The sequence below is a fragment of the Tachysurus vachellii genome, chromosome 2 (assembly GCF_030014155.1).
Source record: "Tachysurus vachellii isolate PV-2020 chromosome 2, HZAU_Pvac_v1, whole genome shotgun sequence".
NCBI lineage: Eukaryota > Metazoa > Chordata > Actinopteri > Siluriformes > Bagridae > Tachysurus > Tachysurus vachellii.
In genome coordinates, this window is record NC_083461.1 from 7,110,571 (window position 1) to 7,123,070 (window position 12,500).

The window sequence follows — 12,500 nt, forward strand, 5'->3', positions numbered from 1 at the left end:
ACCTATATGTGTTATATAACATTTCAGCCGCATAATAAATACTTACTTGACTCCAGCAGAGAAGCTGACTACGGGAAAGAAAAGGCCGTCTGTGTTGAAGTTCTCAAACATGCCCTGAACTGGCTGCCCGTTGATGCGGAACGAGATGCTGGGAGCGCTGAGATCCAGACAACAGCTCACCACATCGTCAGCACAGAGTAGGTGCTGATTGGGGGAGCTGACTGTCCGAGCAATGCAGCCTGCACATTAGCAAACACACATCAACAATCGCACGTGCAAAAAAAAAAAATCTATTTGTCCTTATTTAGAAAGTAAGTGTGACTTTATCCCCACCTGACCACAGGTGTAGGCCATCAAAACCATAAGAGTAAAGGTCGTCTCCGACTCCATTGCCCCCCCAGCCCTCGCCCCCTCCTGGATAAGGCGAGTACCCGGGTGTAGATGCCCATCCTATCCTCAAATGAGTTGCCTCTGCTGTCACAAACGGCTCCACATTGTCCACAATCAGCTCATAATACCATTTCTTGTACTGCGCTGAGCCTTCATTCACCCCCAGGAAGATGTTTGGCCTCATGCTGTGGGAAAAAATGAACAATCCACAAATGGCTCCTACACAACCATCTCTACAGGAAATATGTGCTGCTATATACGCCATGTCACTAAAAGTATTTGTAGTGCATTTCCCAAAATGTTCCCCACAAAGTTGGAAAGATAGGATTGTTTAGAATGTCTATTCGCTATAGCATTACAATTTCCCTACAGCAACACCGAGTGCACCCCAGAACCAATCACCTGACATGAGAGCTTGACCTCACTAATGCTCTTATCTATGAATCGAGTAATTCCGCCAAGCCACGGTCCAAAATCTAGTGCAAATATCTTCTAGAAGAATGGAGGTTGTTATAGCAGCAAATGGGAGTCTAACGCTGTCTTAATGTCAAGTGTCCGCTTTGAAGTCTCAGATACCTAATTTGTATTTAACTCGACCTTCACAAAGAGTCTTTCTTCACTTCTGCTTACTACAATTTAATTACCATAGTGGTAAAAGGTGTGTGTGTGTGTGTGTGTGTGTGTGTGTGTGTGATGATGCTTGTAAAACTAAATGCACCTGCTCACGTAGTTGACCAAGCGCGTCTGCAGTAACAAGTCTCTCCCCGGGAGCAGATTATCACAGATGAGGTGTTGGTTGGAGCGAACTGCCACCCCGTGACACACACACAGAGAACACAGCACATCCAGAACCTAAGACAAGCACAGTAGAGGGAACATCTTACATGCATTTAACACACTTCTATAGACATTAACGGTGCATGCAGATTTACTGAAAGACTCATTATTCAGTTCAGCATTTAGAAGCAAATCAGTAACTGCAGGCATGTTCATGATACGTTCATGTTCACTTTCTTTAAGCCTGTTTGTTATGTTAGACACTGTTAATAAAGGTAGCAGGTACTACATGCACACAAAAGACCATTTTTCCTAGATCAGGAAGATTTCCAAATATTACTATCCTAGCAAATCAAACAGCTGCACTCAGGAAGAGGACGGTTTAATCACTTCACTGTTCGCTGCGTGATGGGTAATTTACTGCAGCGAATAATCCATCATGCATAATGATGAAGTCATAGCAACTGGATTTTATGAGACTAGTGTGTAACTGATAGCCAACATGAGTGGACAACAGTCTCAGACATACACAGTAAGATAAATGAAATCAAAGTTGTCACACAAACACTAGCTGAGACTGACACTGAGCTAGGAATGAAAAGAAGGAACATTGCCTCAGACCTTGTGGTTGCGTCCATGCTTATCCAGCAGTGAGATGATGGACTTGATATGTCCTTCTTTGATTATGTTTAGGGCTTCAGGACTCTCCACCAGTACACAGTGCAACACCTCCAGGATCCCTGCAGTGCAAAGATTACGTTTAATCCAGAAACTAAAGCAGTTTGTTAATGACTGATGAAAATCAACCGTGTATTGTATACTTTCCAAAGTGAGTGTGAACTGAAAGTGCTTTTTACACTTTGAGGCTGTAATTGTGCATAGCTGTTTGTGATGGCAGTGTGTTGTGGTCCTTGGTAGTCATATTTATAGGCTGTGTTCTAGGAACTGGATTTCCGACACGGACATGACAAGATACTCCAGAAGTTAAGGGAAGGTAGTGAAATACCAATAACATGTTTAACCTTATTTCACATTAGGTGTTAAACTTCCTCAACCACCAGCACATGTTCCATGTCTAACTTAATTGTCAATGGCTGCAAGGCAAGCAGAATGGATTCATTAAAAAAATAAAAAAGCATGGACAACTAGCAGTTTGCTGTCCATCACAATTAAGTGCTTCCAAAAACATTAGAAGAAGTTCGAGATCTTATATGATTGCTAAGTGCATTTTCAGATTGCAGCTTGGGGTAGCAAAGTGCCAGAAGAAATGGAAATAAAATATATTTTTCATGGGAACCAGACCAGCCAACCCTGAAAAGGAACAAGGTGGGGAGTATGGTGTGATGTTGTCCAGAATTCCAGTTTTGAGTTCATAGAATTAATGTAAATATACTGTATTTATGTTGACATCAGGATGTCACAAAAGAATTTGTTGACATTCTCCATTTACCTTTAATCTTTCAATCTTTCAGAAAAATCAAAACGAAACCACAGATTTTTAACGTAAACTAAGTTGGGGTTGGGGGTTTGCAGTGTTTCAGTTAATATCGGAAAACATGTCAACTGTTGAATTTCTGTGTCCTATTGCAATTCAGCGAGGTGGCGTGTTGCAAGGTAATTTTATTCGCATTTGGTCTAAATGCTCTTTTACGCATGTGGGTTGCTGTTGGGACAAAAACGCTTCATTTTCACGTCAAGCTGCAGAATGACAGCACAGAGCAGGAGAGCTATACATAGCCTCGCTGCACAATGCTAAATGATCCATACATGGATCTCACACACATCAGAAACCTCCTTAGGCATCTGCAAGAGGATTCATGTATATATAAAGAGAAATATTCAACATATAGTGCTCCAGAGAAAATGATCATATAATATCGTTTAAGCTAGAAATACACTGTACAGTTTGGCCCTTTGTTTTTAAAGATGCTGCATTGTTTAACTGAAATAAACATTTGGACTCCAGTCAGTTAAAACAGTTAAAACTCCAGTCCTGCTGATTCATGCACCTTTATATTTCCTACACATGGTGTGGCACAAATTACTAAAGACGCATGCTTGTTTCTCTGCATTTTTCGAGGATATGCCCTTATGGTTTTGTAAGGTAATAATGTCATGTTGAAAAGCCAGAGAGTGTCTACAGTGCTGCTTTACATATAGCTTGAACACCATCACCAATACCAACATGATTAGACTGATTATTTTCAACAGTGTAAGTATTGAAATTACAGGCTTTGGTGAGCTATTAAATGTGTAGAGACCAAAAATAGATTTTATAAAATGAAATGTGTTTTAAAACCTAACCATCTTGGCAGACATATCAACATACTCGTAATCAGCATCAATTCAGCACCATGAACAGCTCCGCCACAAACCAAGCTCCGCCATTTATCACGTGTATGGGAATGTGTTATGCGCAACTTTAGATTAAACAAACTCCATTCAATACAATGCAGATACATACAGAAAAAAACACATACACATAGAGATGTTCTACATTCTTCCTTTCAATGCACTCAAGCAAACAGGCATAAAAATTTATACTGTGTATTTGCACTCTCTTTATTTTGCTGTGTGGTGTTCTTAGCGGTTTAGAGTTTAGAGTTTTAATGGGTTTCAAAAGTCTAATGTGTGCCCTTGCAATGCTTACTTAGAACTGTTACAGATCAATAATGTCTAATAATATGTATCATGTGTTATTATTCTCTCTCTTTTCTGTACCTGTCTTATCAATGCTATCCTTCTCCATTGTTTCAAGGTTTTATGCACTTAGTTCGCTGTTGTTTCTTTGATTTGCTGTGACGCCTTATTTTCCAAATTCAACTTTTGTTGTTATTGTCCTTCTCCAGTTTACTTCACCACCACAGATGTTAACTAAAATCGAACAACAGCTTGCAGCCTCTATAATATTTGTAAACAAACTAGTCAAATACCTCAAAATGTGGTTTAGCTAACTGCTAGCATCATGGTGGTCAAATTTCGCATTGTTCAGTTTTCCATAGAAAATCTGTCTTAATAGAATCTCAAACTGGCTTTTCTCCTACATGTCTACCTCTTGCTCCTAAATCTCCACAAACATGTTGATCTTCCTCCTCCCACAGTCATCAGTAAATCAAACTGCGACAGCACAGAGCAGGCACTAAATCCTCACTATAAATCTGTGATAAGAAAAAGGAGCGGTTTTTCATCTCTCTCCATCTCTGAGACACTCCAGCTTCATCTCATCCCACGTTTATCTGCACCCAAGCAGATATTCATCAGCATTCATGTCTTTCACTCTGCGAGTCTGTGAGTCACTGAGAAGCCTCTGGAGAGACTGATCAGCAGCTTCATTCATTCGTCACAGAACAGTCTGGCCAAAAATGAAAAATAATCAAATATGTCTTGGCCTATCACCCAAATCTGAGAGGTGTACATCTGTTTTTTTTCTCCTTATGAAGAACCTATCAGAGAATGTAGCTGAATACTTTTCTTAAAAAAAAAATAAACAATAATAATAATAAAAAGATTTCATGGATATATATTATATTGCATTAGACATAAACAGTGCTTGACGCTGTGGTTTTAATATGACATCTTTTCCAGTAAAATATGACGGATTGGGAATTGTGTATAGGCAAAATTTACGGGCTGTGCGTTGGCAAATGGGGTACATTTACGCTGACACATGTGGATGAAGACAGCACATTGATGAAATACTACATTAAAGACTTTAACGCCAACCTGTGTGTATCCGCTTGAATGGTGGGTCATTTTTACTGCATACCTGATGAGGCCTCCAGTCTCTCTAAACGACTTATTAGCCAATCCAGCGAGCTGGAAAACTGAGCACAGTTCTTCCTGTTACCCCTGATCAGAGCAGCTAGAGAAAGAGAATGAGAGGAAGAGAGAATTTTATTGAAAACTCAGGTTCTTTACTCTTTAATAATTGATGAAGAATAATTGTTAGAAGGACCCTGATGATGATACTCTGGATAAGACAATAGACTTTGGAGCTGTATTGTCACTCGATGTGATAGACATTTTGAAATCTCAACAACCATTTTGTGGTTACTCTGCACCTTCAGCTACGCAGAATGAAAAAAAAAATGCCTAGCATTCACTGTATTTTTCATCAGTTAGATTTTTAGACCCAGTGTTAATCTTACACTATATAAATTTGACATTGTGCACATAATCTTATAGTTTTGGTCATAGTTGAATATGTTGGATTAAAGAGACAAAGGACTTTTACCCAGGAGCTCATAGAGAGAGTTGAGGATGGATTTCCAGGCCTCTCCTGCCTCCCGTCCTGCCACATCAGCGAAATGAGCTGCACTGCTATACACATGCAATCGGTCGATACACTCCAGGACCAAGTTTATCATTCCCTGTAGGAAACACACACACACACACACACAACATTTTACACTGTTTAATAATAGAGTTAGATTCAGTCAATCTGAACTCAAATGCAAGATGTTTTAGCAAGAATGTGTGTACAGTAAAAGTGAGTCTTAATATTTGCACTGTGGTCGTGTTACTGGTCATTTGGAGCACAACCACAAAAAGACAAAAAGACAGAGAAAGAGAGAAATGGCCTTTTGTATCAGGGGGCCTTTAACACTGATGAATGCTTGAAGCAGATAAGAATGGAGAACTAAATGGAGGGGAATGACAGACAGAAAACTTGATCACACACACACACACACACACACACACACACACACACACACAAGCAAGTACAAGTGCCTGCAAATGACTCTGAAAGTTCCATAGCAGCATAATTGCACCAAACTGCTTCATCCTTTATTTTCATGATTATAACACAAGCACAAATATAAAGGTCCAAGTCATGCTTGCTTTCTGTTAGATATCTCATAGTAACTCATATTTTTTAAGTAGATATTGTAGTAGAATTGCATATCCTATAATTCATATATTACAGACAAAATAAGTGGCTTTTGGAGAAAAGTCACACAATCATGTTAATAAATTTACATGAGAATAAAAATTGTGTAACCTTAAAAAGGCAAAAAAAAAAATACTAAGACCATCATGTCAATAGATTTCAGACTTTAGAGGTTACAAACCTAATTCAAAGTTTTAGTATACAATTACTTAAAACAAATGAATCAACAGTCACAGAACATCGGTGATTCTAATAAATGCAATCAAATCAAATCAGATTTTATTTGTCACATACACATACATACAGAGTACGAAATGCGGTGAAATGCTTTTTACATCTGTCCGGTATTCAAACATAAAAAAAAAAAAAAATGAAAGTAAATGGAAATGGAGCATTATTTGACTATGAAAAGGCATCCTGTAAGCTCTAACAAATTTACAGACCTCCTCCTGAAAGAGGTTCTGTCTGTTCTTCAGTGCTCGGAGTCGATTCTGCTTGTCCTCATGTTCTAAGTGCTCATCGGGGGGCTGGAAGTAGCCAATCAGATCCTGCAGACTCAGGCTGACCGACTCTATTGGCAGATCAAGCATAGAGGTTTTTCCCTTTTTACTAAGGGTGTCCAAACCCCTAAAGGAACAGAGAGCGAGGGGGAGAAATAGACAGAGAAAGAGAGAGAGTGTGATAGAGAGAGAGAGAGAGAGAGAGAGAGAGAGAGAGAGAGAGAGAGAGAGAGAGAGAGAGAGAGAGAGAGAGAAGCATCTTAGTCAAGATATGACACTTAGAAACACACAAAACACAGCTCATGCTAATGCCCTCACTGTGCCTTCACTGTCCTGAAATTCTTTGTAATGAGCTCTCATGGGCTTTTAAGCTGACTGTCACCTCTAGTGTTAGTTTTATAGCAATGTTAGCTGCACTGGACTTAGCAAGCATTACATATCTCTGAAGGTGTTTATTCAAAGGTAATATATTAGGTAAAAATATCTCTTCCAAAAACTTCAGATTGCATTTACACACCTATCCCTGAGCAACATGTTAATTCTGTGCAGAACTCTATGCCTTTTTGAACTACTGTATCTCTTAGAGTGAAGGGGTGTTAAGAAGTGTCTATAAAACCACAGACAGACGACCAGTGTAAACACAGACAAGCAGGCGATCACAGCCCAGAGTTTTGCAAATGGGCTTTTTCAGCCTCATAATACACTGTTTTTAATTTGGTTGGACATTTTTATTAGGTTCATTTATATGAGTAAGAAATAAAAGAGAAATATCTAGGATTTACATAGAGACAGATACTCTGCATCTAATTTTTATACATTGAGGCACTGAAGCAATTGTGATCATAAGCAATTAGGCATTAGCAACAGAAATAGTGTGGACGTGGGAACAGGTGAGTACAACTGTAAATTACCTAATAAAGCGGTTGAACAGGAAGACTGTGCTGCGGATGACTCTGGCAGTGCGAGACTCCTCGTGTTGGGAGCGTGAGAGGGTCAAACCATCATCCATGTGACCCTCATGGTGCATAATAGCCTAATCACACAACAAACATCTTGTGAGCTCTACACACACACACATAGCCCAGGCAGTTAACCTATAGATACCTATGCATAAATGTTCTCTTTTCCTCATACACACACACTGTCTCTCTCTTTCTCACAAGATTTGTGCAGCTGTTTGTTTGTATTTATCCCACGTTCCACAGGAGTAATGATTGTGAGAATTTTACATATTTTTAACAAGCCACTTATTCTTAATCAGCTTAGGATCCTCGTATATGGATGGAAATCATTGAGTTAATCTAATAGTGTCAGTAAAGGCACATCCGTCCTTAATGTTTTTTGACTTTGTAAAGCTCTAAAAGACATACAATTAATTTTAATACTGAAATATAAGCTATGAAGTTAATGATATTCTGTCTAGGTTTATTTGATGCAGGAAGTCTATTTTCTGTAAGCACTCATATACTTGAGAGTTCATTAAAAGAAAAGCAAGTAAACAATTATAATAGAAATACAGCTAGGTATTAATAATATTTTAAATACTCTAACAACAAATATTTTAAAACGACTGAACTGCCACATTTATATCCATACAAGAGATTAAGTCATAATAAATAGAGAATTATGCTGATCATTTTAACTATCCATATTGTACCGATTTATATAAAATGCTGTTTTTTGGGGTTCATGGTAAACAGGTAAAGATTTTCAATGCAGATTTATGCACCAATCGTTTGAGAAATAGGATGAGCTAAAAATCTGATTAAAAAATAGAAAGGTTAGCACAGAACATATATTCATGTGTTTCTTTAAAAAAGCAATCGTGTTAAAGGTGACATACATACTGTACTTAGGAATAGGTCTAATGTGCATATTCATTTATTCCAGATTTGCTTCATCAGAATTCTTGAGTTATTTTACATAAAAAGAAACCAACAAGTTTTAGGTTTACTTTGCAGAATATTTTTTCAGAACATTATGTTTTTGATGACCGATGACATTATGTTAGTGGGCTCTGTAAGTTTAGTTTTGCTTTGTGGGTATTTATTTATTTTGCTGTCATGGTTGAGATCCACTTGTTTACTTGTTTTCTGACTGATCTTTGTCATGTACTGAAACAATTGTTATTTTGATGGGTGTGGCCTCTTTCAGAATGACTCTACCGGAATCTTCCAGAATGAATCACTAAATGGTTTGATGAGGATTAAAATAATTCAGATCATATCTTAACTGAACCCAGCCCATCTGAACACCAATGGGGAATTCTGGAACGACATGCTGCACTTCTATCATCAAATGTTAATTCATCCAGTAGAGTTATAACAATGAGACAAGTACAACGATGAGACTCAAGTTGAATACCAAAGTCATACTTTATTTACAAGTCATCTTTGAAGCCGCTCACCTTCCTCTGGACTCCGCCCATACGTGCACACTTGGCATCCACTGATTGGTAAGTGAGCCACAGACCTGTGTCCACATGCTGGATGTAGCAAACAGAGTCGCCATATTTAATGTCGGGTACACCCATGCCATCCACTTCTTTCCTCTGGCCGAAATCAAGCTTCTCCTGTAGTTACAATGCAGTGAGACAATGTGGATTCAAAGAGAATTACAAAAATACATACAATTCTGTTTAGTGCTCATTATTTGGGCTCCACCAGTGAGCAGATAGCTAGTTACTACAATAGCTATAGTCAGTTTTATCACTGACCCCCAGACCTTACCACTCTATACTTAGCTTCGCCCTGACGTTTTTTCTACTGTTGGAAGAAATACTTTCTGCACAACACAATTCCAGTTTCAGTTATCTAAACTGAGCTAAAGTGACCGTGTTACATACCTGAGAGCTGCACAAGTTCACAGCAATCTCAATGTGTCGCTCAGAGCCATGGCATGAAGCTGACCCTTGCAGAGATAAATCCTAACACACACCCCAGTGAGAGGTGAAACTGAGGAGGACTCTCACACTTTCTGAGCCTGACACCTCTTGCTCTCACACACATGCTGCGTCTCACTGAGTAACCTTCATTCAACCTCAACGTCTCACGCCATCTTTTCTCTCCCTCAATCCCATTAGCTCTAGCTGTTTTTCACAATTTTTTCTCCCTTTCACGGGAGAATTTCCTTCATTTGCAGCTATGTCTCCTTGTGGGTCATTCATTATAAGCCACCATGTGTTTGGCTTTGGCATGCTTTTAGTTTTTTCCTCAAAAGACCTAAAGTCATTCTTAAGGAGAAATGCCAGTAAAATAACTTGGTAAGAAGATACTATAAGAACACACAACTCCTTTTTTCTACGACCGTGACATTAACTGCCCTGACAATGATTCAGGTTTATCATGACGAAGTTGGACTCGCTCACACCCTCCTAGTTTGATGAGACTAACCTTTGAGGAGCGGAAACAGAAGGCAGTGGATTTGACGTCAGCCTTTTCCTTATCCATCAGCAGAAGACCTTTATCATCCAGCAGGCTGAGGTACTTTCCAGTGGTCACATGACATAAGCGGAATGACTGACCCCATCGAATGTGACTGCCACTCCAACTGGAGAGAAAACAACCAACGGTGTCAACATACACCATCACCTTCATTCATTAATGCCATTCCCAGACAGCAGCTCCTTTCACTCGTGCTCCTCCACTACAGCTGATAAACAAGGCAATATTTTCCAGGTTTATTGTTCCGCAAGCATATTACATGCTTTCATCACCATCTTATCTAGGCCAAATTGATAGCTGCACTGTATGTCTAATTACGGAGAAGCTAAACAATCGTATTATATACCGTAAGTATAGGTACTACTGATAGATCTGGGTATAAAGAAGGTCTGCTCCGTAAAGAAAAAGTGTAGGCATACAGTACCTACAGTATATTCATAGCTCTTGCTCCAGAATTGGGCTTCAACCTCAAAATGTTATTTTGATAAACTGCTAGTGCAGGGATAAAAGGATGTAAGGAGTGCAAACTCTTCGAAAAAGCAACTGAGCCCAAAAGCTCCCTCGTGCCAAACTGAAGGAATTTCTGCCTCTGCTATTTGTAAGTAAATGGCTCCGCTGAGTCTAATCGGACCCTTCATGGGTGTGTGAATATGACTGTTTACACTTTTCAGGGTGCAAATAAGTCCACTGGGAAACAGTGGCTCCCTGGAGGCCGAAGAATGACAGAACTGTGAGCAACACTATTAGATCAGATTCAGAGGAAGGACACTGTTCATGCCTCAAGGAGTTTCAGGATTTGCTGTGCTCTAGGGAAAACCATGGACAGGATGACGGGTATAAATGCTACTGCGGGACTGTAATGACATTTAAAACTGGACAAAGGAAGAAATGTTGCTAACCATGTTGAGTGATGTAAAAAAATCTTGGAAGGGACCCCCGAAGTACTGTGTAAAGTGTAAATGCATGCAAAGTACATTCAAAACAGATTCTCCTTGTTGTGTTGTCTCATTGACTTCATATTGTCTTATTGACCTCAAAATGTCATAACACACATGCCCCTGCTTTCTTCCTGAGATCAAAGACATTGATAACAACACCCAAATTCCAGGAGCAATCATTTTTTGCACAGAAATGTCACATATTGACGTGACATTTTAGCAATAAGAAAAATATTATTTGGATCCAATCTAATCTTAAAAAGAAACATAAAGTGTTGCACTCACGCCACTCTGAGAGTTTCCAGCCTCCACAGAGAACGAGCATGGGTGGATACGGCTCCACCCTCGTAGTGCACCGTCCTGAAAGAGAAAAACATGAGCGAATATGTAAGAATTCATGTTAGCATCCAATTTCCATATGACTTAAATGCACAGAATAATTTGTCCTAAATCTATGTGTATCTTTTTGGGTGAAAGAGACTGTGACTATGAAGCAAATGTCTTACGTAAGGGGTTATGAATGCTTTGTGAATTTTATTTTCACCTTCTCCTCTTGCTTATACCATTCAATAGACAAAGACACACACAAGGACACAGTATTTATCTACATGCACTCGGAGTTACATAAACCCGGAGTGAAAAATGTGCACATCTAGAGATGAGCTAAGAGAAAGCAAGAAAGTATGAGCCTCTGACTATAAAAAATGTTCCTTTCATCTGCATTTCCAGCCTGACACTATTTCAAGGCCTGTGGGCATAAAAGCTACACAGGTAAATCTCCATGGCCCAATTTAATGGCAAACTTAACAGAAAACCTGTAAGAAAATTGCCTTTAGAAAAAAGATGTTCTTTCATCCACTGTAGAAATTATCTTTGTGTCCTGGCTTTTCACTGCTGTAGATGTCCAACTGAAATCAGAATTCTGATGATGTACTTTGTGCTTTCTATTGTGAATTCTTTCATTTTAGTTTAGCTCAATATTTAAAAAATAAATCTGGCTGACAAGAACTTCAAAAACTGCGGCAAGACTTTGGATTATTCAAGTTAAACTTAGACAAGCCAAGTTCAAGTGCTATTTTACACCTAGGTTCATTATCCTTATGAAACAAACTAACATAGCCTCGAGATCACATGTACTGTTCTGGCTTTCCTGTTACAGTTGCCAAACCCACTATACGGTCTGTTTTGTGTACAAGCCGTCTGGATTTCCTAAATTAGTAAATAATTTTGACAGTATGGTGAGAGTTTTTGATTTGAGACGCAGCTCATGACAAAAAATCACTTCAGTGGTGGAAAGCTTTTAAAGAGAAACAGAGCTCATCAGTGTGTTTAATATGAAAGCAATAAACATTGCATTTTAAATTGAAACTCAGGTGGTGTTTTGGCTCTGACGTGCCATCTAACATATGTTGCATAAATCCTTCCAGATGTACACAAGTGATGACGTGAACAACTAAGTAAGAAACTACATTTTTAATGCTGTATTCTTTCCTTTTCTGGCAGTGCAGTAGGAAACCAGAGAACCCAGAAGAAACTAATGCAAACACGAGGAGACCATGCA

General features: G+C 39.0%; 1 protein-coding gene across 1 annotated transcript in view; it reads right to left on the reverse strand.

The window, feature by feature from the left end:
* The window catches only part of ryr2a (ryanodine receptor 2a (cardiac)), a 160,332-nt gene that overhangs the window by 82,932 nt on the left and 64,900 nt on the right, over positions 1–12,500 (reverse strand). The window contains exons 9-19 of the mRNA XM_060895086.1: positions 11,225–11,299; positions 9,951–10,107; positions 8,966–9,130; positions 7,470–7,591; positions 6,502–6,685; positions 5,402–5,537; positions 4,934–5,029; positions 1,789–1,907; positions 1,109–1,242; positions 334–575; positions 47–239 (exon numbers count right to left, since the gene is read on the reverse strand). Coding sequence (XP_060751069.1) covers positions 47–239; positions 334–575; positions 1,109–1,242; positions 1,789–1,907; positions 4,934–5,029; positions 5,402–5,537; positions 6,502–6,685; positions 7,470–7,591; positions 8,966–9,130; positions 9,951–10,107; positions 11,225–11,299 — 1,623 coding nt within the window. The remainder of the gene's footprint in view (positions 1–46; positions 240–333; positions 576–1,108; positions 1,243–1,788; positions 1,908–4,933; positions 5,030–5,401; positions 5,538–6,501; positions 6,686–7,469; positions 7,592–8,965; positions 9,131–9,950; positions 10,108–11,224; positions 11,300–12,500) is intronic.